The sequence below is a fragment of the Salmo salar genome, chromosome ssa09 (assembly GCF_905237065.1).
Source record: "Salmo salar chromosome ssa09, Ssal_v3.1, whole genome shotgun sequence".
NCBI lineage: Eukaryota > Metazoa > Chordata > Actinopteri > Salmoniformes > Salmonidae > Salmo > Salmo salar.
The window spans coordinates 132,918,405-132,934,816 of NC_059450.1; the positions used below are offsets into that span (position 1 = coordinate 132,918,405).

At 42.5% G+C, this 16,412-nt stretch overlaps 1 protein-coding gene across 1 annotated transcript; it reads left to right on the top strand.

The window, feature by feature from the left end:
- Window positions 1–2,965: 2,965 nt before the first annotated feature.
- On the top strand, window positions 2,966–15,077 carry LOC106613020 (junctional adhesion molecule 3B). The gene is made up of 9 exons (XM_014214848.2): window positions 2,966–3,259; window positions 6,672–6,740; window positions 6,865–6,978; window positions 7,092–7,244; window positions 7,616–7,818; window positions 7,955–8,054; window positions 11,714–11,846; window positions 13,764–13,815; window positions 13,960–15,077. Exons 1-9 carry the CDS (start codon window positions 3,211–3,213, stop codon window positions 13,993–13,995), a joined length of 909 nt encoding a protein of 302 aa, XP_014070323.2. The 5' UTR covers window positions 2,966–3,210; the 3' UTR covers window positions 13,996–15,077.
- Window positions 15,078–16,412: the final 1,335 nt, after the last annotated feature.

The window sequence follows — 16,412 nt, forward strand, 5'->3', positions numbered from 1 at the left end:
TAACTGACTTGTTAAGAACAACGCAGCCGTCATACTGCAAAGAAAGGAGAAGCGTTCTGTCTCCTAGAGATGAACGTAATTTGGTGCGAAAAGTGCAAATCAATCCCAGAACAACAGCAAAGGACCTTGTGAAGATGCTGGAAGAAACAGGTACAAAAGTATCTATAGCCACAGTAAAATGATTCCTATATCGACATAACCTGAAAGGCCGCTCAGCAAGGAAGAAGCCACTGCACCAAAACCACCATAAAAAAAAGCCAGACTACGGTTTGCAACTGCACATGGGGACAAAGATCGTACTTTTTGGAGAAATGTCTTCTGGTCTGATGAAACAAAATTAAAACTGTTTGGCCATAATGACCATCATTATGTTTGGAGGAAAAAGGGGGAGGCTTGCAAGCCGAAGAGCACCATCCCAACCGTGAAGCACAGGGGTGGCAGCATCATGTTGTGGGGGTGCTTTACTGCAGGAGGGTCTGGTGCAGTTCACAAAATAGATGGCATCATGAGGGGGGGAAATTATGTGGATATATTGAAGCAACATCTCAAGACATCAGTCAGGAAGTTAAAGCTTGGTCGCAAATGGGTCTTCCAAATGGACAATGACCCCAAGCATACTTCCAAAGTTGTGGCAAAATGGCTTAAGGACAACAAAGTCAAGGTATTGGAGAGGCCATCACAAAGCCTTGACCTCAACCCTATAGAAAATTGTGGGCAGAACTGAAAAAGCGTGTGTGAACAAGGAGGCCTACAAACCTGACTCAGTTACACCAGCTCTGTCAGGAGGAATGGGCCAAAATTCACCCAACTTATTGTGGGAAGCTTGTGGAAGGCTACACGAAGCATTTGACCCAAGTTAAACAATTTAAAGACAATGCTACCAAATACTAATTGAGTGTATGTAAACTTCTGACCCACTGGGAATGTGATGAAAGAAATAAAAGCTGAAATAAATCATTCTCTCTACTATTATTCTGACATTTCACATTCTTAAAATAAAATGGTGATCCTAACTGACTTAAAACAGGGAATTTTAACTAGGATTAAATGTCAGGAATTGTGAAAAACTGAGTTTAAATGTATTTGGCTAAGGTGTATGTAAACTTCTGACTTCAGCTGTAGATTGATTGTTGAGAATAATGGGGAAGTCAGCGAGGCCTATCATCTGATGGATTTGCATATAGCCTATGAGTAAAGGGATATAAACCATCAACTAATCGCAACTATAAACCATAGGTCTACAATAACACTGTAAAAATCACGTATTAACCCTTAATAATATTATCTGACCTAAAGCCAATTCGCACAAGGGCAGATGATTCACTGGGTGTTGATTGGGACTACAGTACAGAGGAATTGTGCTGTATGTGGGGTCTGTTTGGAGTGACACATGACAGTTTAATAATTGAATGACAATCAGTGATGTTTGGTCACATACTGCCACCTGGTGGATTTATGAGAGAATGAAGACATGTGACCAGATTCTGGCAACAATACATTTTGCTTTCAAAGTCCACATTTATCTTTATTTTCAACCTGGTCTCATTGATTGGACGTAACATAGTAAATGTATGCGTTGGCATATTAAGAGAATGTCTAGCAACCCAAAGGTTGCCCGTTTGAATCTAATCACAGATAACTTTAGCATTTTAGCAACTTTGCAACTACTTACTAAATTTCAGTTACTTTGCAACTACTTAGCATGTTAGCTAACCCTTCCCCTAACTTTAACCCCTAACCCCCAGCCTAGCTAATGTTAGCCACCTAGTTAGCGTTAGCCACCTAGCTAATGTTAGCACAACAAATTGGAATTCGTAACATATCGTAAATCAGTGGAAGCTAGTGGGAGGAGCTATAGGAGGATTGGCTCATTGTAATGGCTGGAATGGAATGAAAGGAACAAAGTCAAACGTGGTTTTCTCAGGGGCACACAATTTTCACGCCATTTCGGTGCTATACATCACGGTGGGCGTAGATTTCAGCACGCATACGGGTGCACATAGTATCAAGAACAAGACTGGTGTCATGTAGAAAATGACAGCGGATCAGATATCCATATCATGGAATCTATTCAACACACAACTAAAGCCATAGAGCACAGTTTGACAATTTGGCCACGCCTAACTACAGTAATGGATGTTACTGTTTCATCAGGGAGACATAAAAGATGAAGTAAACAACTGTAATCAAGTTTGCTATTTCATGCAGCCACAGAATAGAGAGATGCTAAACAAATATTTTGTATTCAAATTTCGCATTGTTTAAAGTTGAGAAATGGCCTATTATCGTGAGACTGGGTGTGTATGTATGCCTCCAAAATAATATGGTAACATTGGCCTCGTGCATATGCCCTCAAACAAATAAATAAAACCAAGGTCATCCAAAATCCATCAGATTATGAGTTTTTTTTTATTAAACCAGCAACGCAAATAATTAATCTTAGTGATTGACACAATACTGATATTTGTATATGTTGACTAACTAATCGCATTGAAATTAGATTACATTTAGTCATGATCAGTTTCATATATTTCATTTAAGTACATTTTGTAGGTTGGCGTGATAGCGGCATTGACGTTGTTGGTTGGTTAGCAAACAAAACTTGACGTTACAAATTAACTTTGGGGGAAACTGGTCCAGCCACTTGGTAGCTAGCTATTGTTAGTTCAAATAAAGCAACATGATGTACTCATATTAAAGTGCAACTGTAAACTATAAACCCACCACAGTTAGATTTATGAATTACGTCCTAGGTGGAGGGTTCTCGGTTGAACGTGGACGCTCATCATCCGACAGTCCTAGCACTTTGAAACCCACGCCCACCGTGACGTACAGCACCACCCACCCGACGAAACGGCTTGAAAAGAGTGTGTACCGTTTCTCTCACCTTAACCTGTCATGTTCACAGAGAATGACATTTGCATTGATTAGTTATCGGGGTCAAAGCTGCGTATGGGATATATCAGAGAGAATTAAGGAGCATGAATCTTGTTTTGCACATGAATGAAATTGCATTATTGGACACCATCATTATAAAACAGATGTAAAGGCATTTCCGGTTTCGGGACTATGCCTTTTCCGCCCTGATGCCCTTGTAGCTATGGAAACGTCCACCAGCCTGTTCACCCCTTCAGACCAGGCACTGCGTGTGATGTAGCTAGGGAGATGGTTTATGTGTGCCAGAATTACCGATAAATCAGACGTTTCAAGATGGCGTTACAACGACTGATGTCTTTTTTCATCCTTTACTCGATTCTTGGTAAGTTATTTTCATTTCCACTAAGATAAGGTGTAGTTTAACGGTACGTGTTGTGCATCGCAAATGTATTAATTCGCAGACATGGCTATGCTTTGTTATGAAAATGATCGCGCTGACTAGTTAAAAGGTTTTCCTACTATCCTAGCATACTAGTAGTAGCTTGGCCGGGTGTAAACATGCTGAGGATGAGCCACACAATTATTAGATGGTAATTCATTTTCTTTATACATGCGTTATAATCACATTGAAACGCTCACACAATCCTCAGCAGTTTTTCGTTAATATTTAAATAAAGAGAGAACAGGTTGTGCACACTGCTTTTGTATCTTCTAACGTTGAGCTCTCTTCATCTGTCGCTCAAAATGTGATGATGATGTCAACCGTTATTTCCATCCAAGCTGTCAGGTAGGCCTACATTTCATTGTATGAATTATTTTATTCTGCTAAAGACTCCGCTACCGCACGGCAAGCGGTACCAATGCACCAAGTGTTGAACCAACAGGACCTTGAACAACTTCTACCCCTAAGCCAGAAGAATTCTAAACAAGTCTGCTAAATATCTAACCAAATGGCTACCCGGATTACCTGCATTGACTCTCTTGCACTGACTCTATACACATACACTACATGACCAAAAGAATGTGGACACCTGGTCGTCGAAGATCTCATTCCAAAATCATGGGCATTAATATGGAGTTGGTACCCCCTTTGCTGCTATAACAGCCTCCACTCTTCTGGGAAGGCTTTCCACTAGAGGTTGGAACATTGCTGATGGGACTTGCTTCCATTCAGCCACAATTTCATTAGTGAGGTTGGGTACTGATGTTGGGCAATTAGGCCTGGCTCGCAGTTGGCGTTCCAATTCATCCCAAAGGTGTTTGATGGGGTTAAGGTCAGTTCTCTGTGCAGGCCAGTCAAGTTCTTTCATACTGATCTCGAAAAACCATTGCTGTATGAGACTCGCTTTGTGCACGGGCACATTGTCATGCTGAAGTTGGAAGTTGCAAGCACAGAATAATCTAGAATGTCATTGTGTGCTGTAGCGCTAAGATTTTCCTGAATTGGAACTAAGGGGCTTAGCCATGAAAAACAACCCCAGACCATTATTCCTCCTCCACCAAATTTACGGTTGTCACTATGCATTGGGGCAGGAAGCCTTCTCCTGGCATCCGCCAAACCCAGATTAGTCCATCGGACTGCCAGATGGTGAAGCGTGATTCATCACTCCAGAGAACTTGTTTCCACTGCTCCAGAGTCCAATGGCGGCAAGCTTTCCACCACTCCAGTCGATGCTTGGCATTGAGCATGGTGCCAATGTTTGTCTATGGAGATTGAATAGCTGAGTGCTTGATTATATTCACCTGTCAGTAACGGCTGTGGCTGAAATAGCTGAATCCACTAATTTGAAGGGGTGTATACTTTTGTATGTATAGTATACACACAGACTCAGCACTGGCGCTCCCTGTATATAGCCATGTTCGTTTCTACTCCCTATATATAGCCATGCTATGTTTACTCATTCTTTTTATTTGTTATTCACTGTCACTATTTCAACAGCAAAAATTATTACATTTTTTGTATCTTTTTACTCATCCATAGGGGATCCGTAAGTAAGTATTTTACTGTCTACAAAGCATGTGACAAATACAATTTGATTTGGCTGCTTTTACAGTGGCTGTGCTAGAATGTCTGGGAAATGGGTTTTGAAAAAAGATATAGATAGATGGATGGATGGATGCACTGGATCAACAGCTTGGGTCTTTTGAGAGAGAGAGAGAGAGAGAGATCCCTTTCTTTATGTAGGCTATACAGTGGAAAGCTTTCGGCTATGGAATGCTTTTATTCCAGGCACACAATAGCAATCAGCCATTGTCTTCTTAATTAACCACAGATTCTCTCCCACAGTCTGAAAACTGTCTGAGTCAACAAAGCCTCATGCAGGTGGGGGGATACAGTGAAGCTTGGACACTGTCTGCCTGTCTGTTTGTAGGCAGAAAAAAATGAGACGTAGTTTAAGCTATTTATAGACTAGTAGTTCATATTATTACATTTACATTTACATTTAAGTCATTTAGCAGACGCTCTTATCCAGAGCGACTTACAAATTGGTGCATTCACCTTATGATATCCAGTGGAACAACCACTTTACAATAGTGCATCTAAATCTTTTAGGGGGGGGTTAGAAGGATTACTTTATCCTATCCTAGGTATTCCTTAAAGAGGTGGGGTTTCAGGTGTCTCCGGAAGGTGGTGATTGACTCCGCTGTCCTGGCGTCGTGTGGGAGCTTGTTCCACCATTGGGGTGCCAGAGCAGTGAACAGTTTTGACTGGGCTGAGCGGGAACTGTGCTTCCTCAGAGGTAGGGGGGCCAGCAGGCCAGAGGTGGATGAACGCAGTGCCCTTGTTTGGGTGTAGGGCCTGATCAGAGCCTGAAGGTATGGAGGTGCCGTTCTTATGTTCAGTCTAAGTACATTGTAAAGGAATTGAAGGTTAATGAGTGGTTTTACAGGGATAGGCTGTCCCTGCTCTGTTTACCAGAGGAAGATTTGCTGGACAAGCTCTTCTCGTATCTCTCAGGATGGCCAGTCACTTTTGTTGTAAAAATAGCTCATGATGTACAGGGGTTTGAAAGTCAGTCGCTGTGACGGAAGCTGAGAGTCAGATCTCATCAGCGCTCACAGCTGAGCTAATATGACTGAGTGCTCCACTTTGGCAGGATCCATGTTTTCTCCACTCTCAGGGCTGGCTGAAGCCTTTGAGGCAGTGATCAAACCCATCCTAAAAGCTTACACGTGTTCTCACAGTCTCTGAGAGGGACGTACAATAAAACTAGCCTATCCTCGACCAAACCGCCAGGTTATTGGAGTACAGGCCCATCTTGCATATGAGGGAATTGTCTTTCATGTGCATCATGAATTGATAACCAGAGACATTTTAAATCAGCCGCAGTGCTTTTATCTGTCTGGATTATACCTTGGAAGTGCTTAATACACTCAGATGAATTGTGCTCCAATACATTCCAGTCTTGATTTCACCCCTCATTAGGAGTCCTTAATATCGCTGGCGCCCACACAGAAGGAGGGACTGTTTTTATTACTCACTGTGTGTTATTTTAGTAACTCTTAAGCCTCCCTAAGTATATCTCCCAATTGTTTCATTTGAGAGTGTTTTGTAGAGTTAGGATAAGTGATGAAATGACACTAATACTGAGACTTGTGTTCCCCTTGAGATGTGCTCCGCCTGTCTCCACCTAGACATGAGAAATTATTCAGGAGAAATGGTTAATTTTGACCCTAAGGCTCTTTCTCACCCTCTCTGTAGCTATAGGCCTACACCTCCTGACCCTCTAATCATTTAGGCCTATCTGTTTAACGGGCATTGGCATTTAACGGGCATTTCTTGACTTTTACAGGCTACATTCCATCACTTGGGGTAATCCTCCGAACCACAGACAAGACTGTGTGGGCAAATGAATTTGAACGTAAGTCACTGAAACACTGACTAATTCTATCTGAATTATTTTTCTTCCATTGCCCGTCTGTCTGCCAGTCTCTTCTGTTGTCTGCCGGTGTTTTGACATCGTAGTATCACGGTTTTCTTTCCAGCTATTGAGTTGACCTGCTTGATAGAGTCCATCTCAACAAACAACCCCAGAATCGAATGGAAGAAAATCCAAAACGGCGTCCCTAGTTATGTGTACTTTCAAAATCAAATTTCGGGTAAGATTATTATTTTTTTAAGCCCCTCATCAACACCATATTGGCCTCAGAACTGTGTTATTATTCTCTGTAAGTGAATGAGAGGTTGGAGTGGGTTTTTGCCTCTCTATTAGGGGACTTGGAGCACAGAGCCCAGCTGATCCAGCCGGCTAACCTACTGATCCTCAACACCAGCCGTGCAGACACTGCAGAGTACCGCTGTGAGGTCGCTGCCATTGATGACCACAAACACTTTGATGAAATTCTAATCAGTCTTGCTGTCAGGGGTGAGGTCGTATTGTCATATTCCCGTGTCACTTAACCAATGCAGAGCTCCCACCTTGTCATTGGCCTGCGATATATGTGTGTCCGCTGGTCAATCTCAGTATAGGCCTAGTCAGTGTTAGGTGTGTTGTTGACCGATGTTTTAATCCTGTAGTAGAGTTTGCTGTGTTTTTTCAGTATTGTCTATTTCTAAGTAAAGACTGTGTTATGTGCTCACTCTCTCTCTAAAGAAAACTGTTCTTTGGGTGCCGCAGTATGACCTCTGCCCTTTGCCTATGTGTATGTGTGTCTTCCAGAGCAGTTGGGAAAAAGCAGAAGTTGAATTCCAGTCGGATCATTGTGTACAATTATTATTTATTTATTGTCTGTGCAGTAAAGCCTGTGGTGCCCAGGTGCAGTGTGCCTGTGGCGGTGACTGTTGGCACGTCCTCTGAGCTGCGCTGCCTGGAGAACGAGGGCTTCCCTGCTTCACAGTACCGCTGGTTCCGCAACAACGAGGAGCTTCCCCAGGACCCAAAGAGCAGCCCCAAGTTTATCAACTCCACCTACTCCATTAACGCTGACACGGGTGGTCTGGTAAGGAATTAATGGGACTGGGAGATTGAACGGAAACTAGATATATGAATATCATGTTTAATGAGACAGTAGATCCAACTGTTGGATGATGTTGGTACAAGAGAAAAGCCGTTGATTTTGGCATTTTTCCCTCCAGAAATTCCGCCGGATGAGGAAGGAGGATGCGGGGGAGTATTACTGCCAGGCAAAGAATGTAGCTGGACATGCACAGTGTCCCACACAGCTGATGGACGTCTGTGAGTAGGCCATGCTGCACTAAACACCCGACTGACATTCTTACTGCGACTATGTATTGTTTACATCCCCGTTACATCCCCGACATCCCCGTTATTTGCAAGAGGATGCGACGCAGGACAAAGAGCCGGATGTCTTGTCAGGACCCGGAGAAGGCGAGTGGGAAAGCTGCCATTACCGTCAATACTACTCGCCAACGTGCAATCATTGGACAATAAATTAGACGAGGTACGATCACGAATATCCTACCAACGGGACATCAAAAACTGTAACGGCTTATGTTTCACGGAATCGTGGCTGAATGACGACATGGATATTCAACTAGCGGGATATACGCTGCACCGGCAAGATAGAACAGCACACTCCGGTAAGACGAGGGGGGGCGGTCTGTGCATATTTGTAAATAACAGCGGGTGCACGAAATCTAAGGAAGTCTAGATTTTGCTCGCCTGAGGTAGAGTATATTGTGATAAATTGCAGGCCACACTACTTGCCTTGAGAGTTTTCAGCTATACTTCTCGTGGCTGTTTATTTACCACCACAGACAGATGCTGGCACTAAGACCGCACTCAGCCAGCTGTATAAGGAAATAAGCAAACAGGAAACCACTCACCCAGAGGCGGAGCTCCTAGTGGCCGGAGACTTTAATGCAGGGAAACTGAAATCATTTCTAACAAATTTCTATCAACATGTTAAATGTGCAACCTGAGGGAAAAAAATTCTAGATCACCTGTACTCCACACACAGAGACGCGTACAAAGCTCTCCCTCGCCCTCCATTTTGTAAGTCCGACCACAATTCTATCCTCCTGATTCCTGCTTACAAGCAAAAATTAAAGCAGGAAGCACCAGTGACTCGGTCTATAAAAAAGTGGTCAGATGAAGCGGATGCTAAACTACAGGACTGTTTTGCTATCACAGACTGGAATATGTTCCGGGATTCTTCCGATGGCATTGAGGAGCACACCAAATCAGTCACTGGCTTTATCAATAAGTGCATCAAGGATGTCATCCCCACAGTGACCGTACGTACATACCCCAACCATGGATTACAGGCAACATTCGCACTGAGCTAAAGGGTAGAGCTGCCGCTTTCAAGGTGCGGGACTCTAACCCGGAAGCTTACAAGAAATCCTGCTATGCCCTGCGACGAACCATCAAACAGGCAAAGCGTCAATACAGGGCTAAGATTGAATCATACTACACCGGCTCCGACGCTCGTCTTATGTGGCAGGGCTTGCAAACTATTACAGGCTACAAAGGGAAGTACAGCCGCGAGCTGCCCAGTGACACGAGCCTACCAGACGAGCTAAATCACTTCTATGCTCGCTTTGAGGCAAGCAACACTGAGGCATGCATGAGAGCATCAGCTGTTCCGGATGACTGTGTGATCACGCTCTCTGTAGCCGACGTGAGTAAGACCTTTAAACAGGTCAACTTACACAAGGCTGCGGGGCCAGACGGATTACCAGGACGTGTGCTCCGGGCATGTGCTGACCAACTGGCAGGTGTCTTCACTGACATTTTCAACATGTCCCTGATTGAGTCTGTAATACCAACATGTTTCAAGCAGACCACCATAGTCCCTGTGCCCAAGAACACAAAGGTAACCTGCCTAAATGACTACAGACCCGTAGCCCTCATGTCCGTAGCCATGAAGTGCTTTGAAAGGCTGGTCATTATTCACATCAACACCATTATCCCAGAAACCCTAGACCCACTTCAATTTGCATAACACCCCAACAGATCCACAGAAGATGCAATCTCTATTGCACTCCACACTGCCCTTTCCCACCTGGACAAAAGGAACACTTATGTGAGAATGCTATCCATTGACTACAGCTCAGCGTTCAACACCATAGTACCCTCAAAGCTCATCACTAAGCTAAGGATCCTGGGACTGAACACCTCCCTCTGCAACTGGATCCTGGACTTCCTGACGGGCCGCCCCCAGGTGGTGAGGGTAGGTAGCAACACATCTGCCATGCTGATCCTCAACACTGGAGCTCCCCAGGGGTGCGTTCTCAGTCTCCTCCTGTACTCCCTGTTCACCCACGACTGCATGGCCAGGCACGACTCCAACACCATCATTAAGTTTGCAGACGACACAACAGTGGTAGGCCTGATCACCGACAACGACGAGGCAGACTATAGAGAGGAGGTCAGAGACCTGGCTGGGTGGTGCCAGAATAACAACCTATCCCTCAACATAACCAAGACTAAGGAGATGATTGTGGACTACGGGAAAAGGAGGACTGAGCACGCCCACATTCTCATCGACGGGGCTGTAGTTGAGCAGGTTGAGAGCTTCAAGTTCCTTGGTGTCCAGATCAACAACAAACTAGAATGGTTCAAACACACCAAGACAATCATGAAGAGGTCACAACAAAGCCTATTCCCCCTCAGGAAACTAAAAAGATTCGGCATGGGTCCTGAGATCATTTTAAAGGTTCTACAGCTGCAACATCGAGAGCATCCAGACTGGTTACATCACTGCCTGGTACGGCAATTGCTCGGCATCTGACCGCAAGGCAGTACAGAGGGTAGTGCGTACGGCCCAGTACATCACTGGGGCTAAGCTGCCTGCCATCCATGACCTCTACACCAGGCGGTGTCAGAGGAAGGCCCTAAAAATTGTCAAAGACCCCAGCCACCCCAGTCATAGATTGTTCTCTCTACTACCGCATGGCAAGAGGTACCGGAGTGCCAAGTCTAGGACAAAAAGGCTTCTCAACAGTTTTTACCCCCAATCCATAAGACTCCTGAACAGGTAATCAAATGGCTGCCCAGACTATTTGCATTGTGTGCCCCCCCCCCCCTCCAACCCCTCTTACGCTGCTGCTACTCTCTGTTTATCATATATGCATCGTCACTTTAACTATACATTCATGTACATACTACTTCAATTGGCCCGACCAACCAGTGCTCCCGCACATTGGCTAACCGGGCTATCTGCATTGTGTCCCGCCACCTGCCAATCCCTCTTTTACGCTACTGCTACTCTCTGTTCATCATATATGCATAGTCACTTTAACCATATCTACATGTACATACTACCTCAATCAGCCTGACTAACCGGTGTCTGTATGTAGCCTCGCTACTTTTATAGCCTCGCTACTGTATATAGCCTGCCTTTTTACTGTTGTTTTATTTCTTTACTTACCTATTGTTCACCTAATACCCTTTTTGCACTATTGGTTAGAGCCTGTAAATAAGCATTTCACTGTAAGGTCTACACCTGTTGTATTCGGGCGCACATGACAAATAAACTTTGATTTGATTTAAATATGTCAGTGTGTCATACCGCTGCCACACTGAACATACTATTATGTGTTACCAAACCTGCAAGTGACTCACATGCATCTACTCTAGTGCACATTAATCATAGCGGTTGACATGGACATGTATTCCAAGGTCATTCCTTTAAGTCAGGGTTCCCAAACTGGTGGCCAGTGGGCTAAATTATTATGTTTTAGATTAATATTATATCTGATTGGGCTTCTTGCGGTCAATTTGCAGTCTACAAATTATTTGTAATTTTCCTTCGGCCCCCCTCCATCCTCTCACCCCCCAAAAATGTATTGTACCACGGCTGTAAGTTCTTTAAATTTGGGTTTATGTTACCCAGATCTCATCTCAAAATGCCCTGTTTGTATTTTCAGATGATGTCGACATTGTGTGGATTTTCCTGAAGGTGTTGGCGGCATTGGCTGGATTCATTGTTGTGATGGTGGGGGTTTGTCATGCACACAAACATCGCTGCTTCTCTTCCGGCAAGGATCTCACAGGAACCAAGTGAGTAGGGCTATGCAGTTTCAAATAGAGGTCGACCGATTAATCGGCATTGGCTGATTAATTAGGGCCAATTTCAAGTTTTCATAACAATCGTAATCGGCCTTTTTGTATGCCGATTATGGACAATTACATTGCAATCCACATGGAAACTGCGTGGCAGGCTGACCATTTATTACGCGAGTGCAGCGTCAAAAGGACCTTGTGGCTGCAAGAAGCCAAGGTAAGTTGCTAGCTAGCATTATACTTATCTTATAAAAAAACAATCAATCTTCACATAATCACTAGTTAACTATGGTTGATGATATTACTAGGTTAACTAGCTTGTCCTGCTTTGCATATGATCAATGCGGGGCCTGTTAATTTATCATCGAATCACAGCCTACTTCAACTTTGCCAAATGGGTGACGATTTAACAAAAGCGCATTCGACAAAAAAGCACAATCGTTGCACAAATGTACCTAACCATAAACATCAAAGCCTTTCTTAAAATCAATACACAGAAGTATATTTTTTTAAACCTGCACATTTAGTTAAAAGAAATTCATGTTAGCAGGCAATAATAACTAGGGAAATTGTGTCACTTCAACAGTTTGGGCCGCCTGGCTCGTTGCGAACTGTGTGAAGATCGTAATTAATTTGCCAGATTTTTACATAATTATGACATACCATTGAAGGTTGTGCAATGTAACATCAATATTTAGACTAAGGGTTGCCACCCGTTCGATAAAATACGGAACGGTTCTGTATTTCACTGAAATAATAAAAGTTTTGTTTTCTAAATGATAGTTTCCAGATTTGACCATATTAATGACCAAAGGCTCGTATTTCTGTGTTTATTATACTATAATTAAGTCTGATTTGATATTTGATAGAGCAGTCTGACTGAGCGGTGGTAGGCAGCAGCAGGCTCGTAAGCATTCATTCAAACATCACTTTACTGCGTTTGCCAGCAGCTCTTAGTAATGCTTGAAGCACAGCACTGTTTGACTTCAAGCCTATCAACTCCCGAGGTTAGGCTGACAATACTAAAGTGCCTGTAAGAACATCCAATAGTAAAAGGTATATGAAATACAAATGGTATAGAGAGAAATAGTCGACGCGTCATAATTCCTATAATAACTACAACCAAAAACTTCTGAACTGGGAATATTGAAGAACTGGGAATATTGAACCACCAGTTTTCATATGTTCTGAGCAAGGAACTTAAACGTTAGCTTTCTTACATGGCACATATTGCACTTTTACTTTCTTCTCCAACACTGTGTTTTTGCATTATTTAAACCAAATGGAACATGTTTCATTATTTATTTGAGACTAAATAGATTTTATTTGTGTATTATATTAAGTTAAAATAAAAGTGTTCATTGTTCATTCAGTATTGTTGTATTTGTCATCATTGTTGTAATTGTCATTATTTACCGATTAATCGGTATCGGCTCTTTTTTGGTCCTCCAATAATCGGTATCGGCGTTGAAAAGTCATAATCGGTCGACCTCTAGTTTCAATGTTTATCTGCCACGTGCACAGGATACAACAGGTGTAAAACAGTACAGGGAAATTCTTACCTTGAGAGCTCTTTCCAACAATGCAGTGAAAGTAATAGTAATATAGATAATAATAGAAAATGTAATTAAAAATAAAATGTAAAAATTAACCCAAAAAGTACGATATAGTATGAAAGGGAAAGGGGGATACCTAGTCAGTTGTGCAACAGAATGCATTCAACTGAAATGTGTCATCTGCATTTAACCCAAACCCTCTGAATCAGAGAGGTGCGGGGGACTGCCTTAATCGACATCCATTGTTCTGTACAGGGCTTTTAAAGCTAAATGGACCAGTTTAATAGTGACATATTATGTGCTGTGAATTGCTTAGTACGTCTTTGTGTGGAAATGAAGGATTTATTGTCTGTTTTAGCTACAAACTTCCAGCGCAGGATGATGGCGTTGACTATGCCGAAGCAGATGAGGTAAATAAAATTAACTTAATTGTGTTTTCTATATTATTATTATTGAGCTAAAGTGTAATCACAATGTATTATTAAAAATGACAAAGGAAAATAATTATCAACTGCAGGTGGATGTATTTTTTTGATCATTTATATTTCCATCAGGGTCACTTCCGTCACAAATCATCATTTATCATTTGACATCTGAGATAGAGGAGACACACTAAAGAGGAGACACACTGAAGAGGAGACACACTGAAGAGGAGACACACTGAAGAGGAGACACACTGAAGAGGAGACACACTGAAGAGGAGACACACTGAAGAGGAGACACACTGAAGAAGAGACACACTGAAGAGGAGACACACTGAAGAAGAGACACACTGAAGAGGAGACACACTGAAGAGGAGACACACTGAAGAGGAGACACACTGAAGAGGAGACACACTGAAGAGGAGACACACTGAAGAAGAGACACACTGAAGAGGAGACACACTGAAGAGGAGACACACTGAAGAGGAGACACACTGAAGAGGAGACACACTGAAGAAGAGACACACTGAAGAGGAGACACACTGAAGAGGAGACACACTGAAGAGGAGACACACTGAAGAGGAGACACACTGAAGAGGAGACACACTGAAGAAGAGACACACTGAAGAGGAGACACACTGAAGAGGAGACACACTGAAGAGGAGACACACTGAAGAGGAGACACACTGAAGAGGCGACACACTGAAGAGGAGACACTCTGAAGTCAAAAGAGTGTCAAATCCCATAATGGGGCTTCGTGTGAGAAATTTGAGCTGTAACATTGCACATGAACCTACAAGCTTGCCAAAGTTATCATAATGAAAAAGATCAATCATTATTTCAATTTTGCTTTCTGATAGGCAACTGCAACGTCATGTCCCTGTTAGTACACTGTTGACTTTTTTTGTAGCACAAATATGTTTCGTCCTCGGTCATTACTGTAACTAATTACAGTACAATTTTTTTAAAGCTGTGACTTTTGAACTTCCACCAGCATGTTCATCTTAACTGACGCTGGAACATTCCCCCATACTGTTTTTAGACAAACAAGGTTTTTTACTTCCTAAAATTTCTACAAAGTACAACAAACCTGTTTTAAAAAAAACAGTATTTCATTACCTCTGAATGCAAGCTGGACTAGTTTATGTTAATATGAAGGTAGGTTGTGTCAATAGTTTTATATACACTACCGTTCAAACGTTTGGGGTCACTTAGAAATGTCCTTGTTTTTGAAAGAAATCAAATTTTTTGGTCCATTAAAATAACATAAAATTTATCAGAAATACAGTGTAGACATTGTTCATGTTGTAAATGACTATTGCAGCTGGAAACAGCTGATTTTTAATGGGATATCTACATAGGCGTACAGAGGCCCATTATCACTAACCAACACTCCTGTGTTCCAATGGCACGTTGTGTTAGCTAATCCAAGTTTATCATTTTAAAAGGATAATTGATCATTAGAAAACCCTTTTGCAATTATGTTAGCACAGCTGAAAACTGTTGTTCTGATTAAAGAAGCGATAAAACTGGCCTTCTTTAGACTAGTTGAGTATCTGGAGCAACAGCATTTGTGGGTTCGATTACAGGCACAAAATGGCCAGAAACAAAGTACTTTCTTCTGAAACTAAGTCTATTGTTGTTCTGAGAAATGAAGGCTATTCCATGCGAGAAATTGCTGATAATTGGCCTCTGTACGCCTATGTAGATATTCCATTAAAAATCTGCCGTTTCCAGCTACAATAGTCATTTACAACATGAACAATGTCTACACTGTATTTCTGATCAATTTGATGTTATTTAAATGGACAAAAAAAAAGTGCATTCTTTCAAAAACAAGAACATTTCTAAGTGTCCTCAAACTTTTGAACAGTTGAATGCAGTATGTAGTACCAGTTTGGACACACTTACTCATTGAAGTGTTTTTCTATATTTTTTACTATTTTCTACATTGTAGAGTAATAGTGAATCATCGAAACTATTAAATAACACATATGGAATCATGTAATAACCAAAAAAGTGTTAAACAAATCAAAATATATTTTAGATTCTTCAAAGTAGCCACCCTTTGCCTTGATGACAGCTTTGCACACGCTTGGCATTCTCTCAACCAGCTTCACCTGGAATGCTTTTCCAACCGTCTTGAAGGAGTTCCCACATATGCTGAGCACTTGCTGCTTTTCCTTCACTCTGCGGTCCAACGCATCACAAACCATCTCAATTGGGCTGAGGTAGGGTGATTGTGGAGGCCAGGTCATCTGATGCAGCACTCCATCACTCTCCTTCTTGGTCAAATAGCCCTTACACACCCTGGAGGTGTGTTGGGTCATTGTCCTGTTGAAAAACAAATGATAGTGGGACTATGCACAAACCAGATGGGAAGGTTTATCGCTGCAGAATGCTGTGGTAGCCATGCTGGTTAAGTGTGCCTTGAATTCTAAATCCCTGACAGTGTCACCAGGAAAGCACCATCACACCTCCTCCATGTTTCACGGTGGGAACTACCTACACATGAGGAGATCATCCGTTCACCTACTCTGTGTCTCACAAAGACATGGTGGTTGGAATCAAAAATAAATAAATTG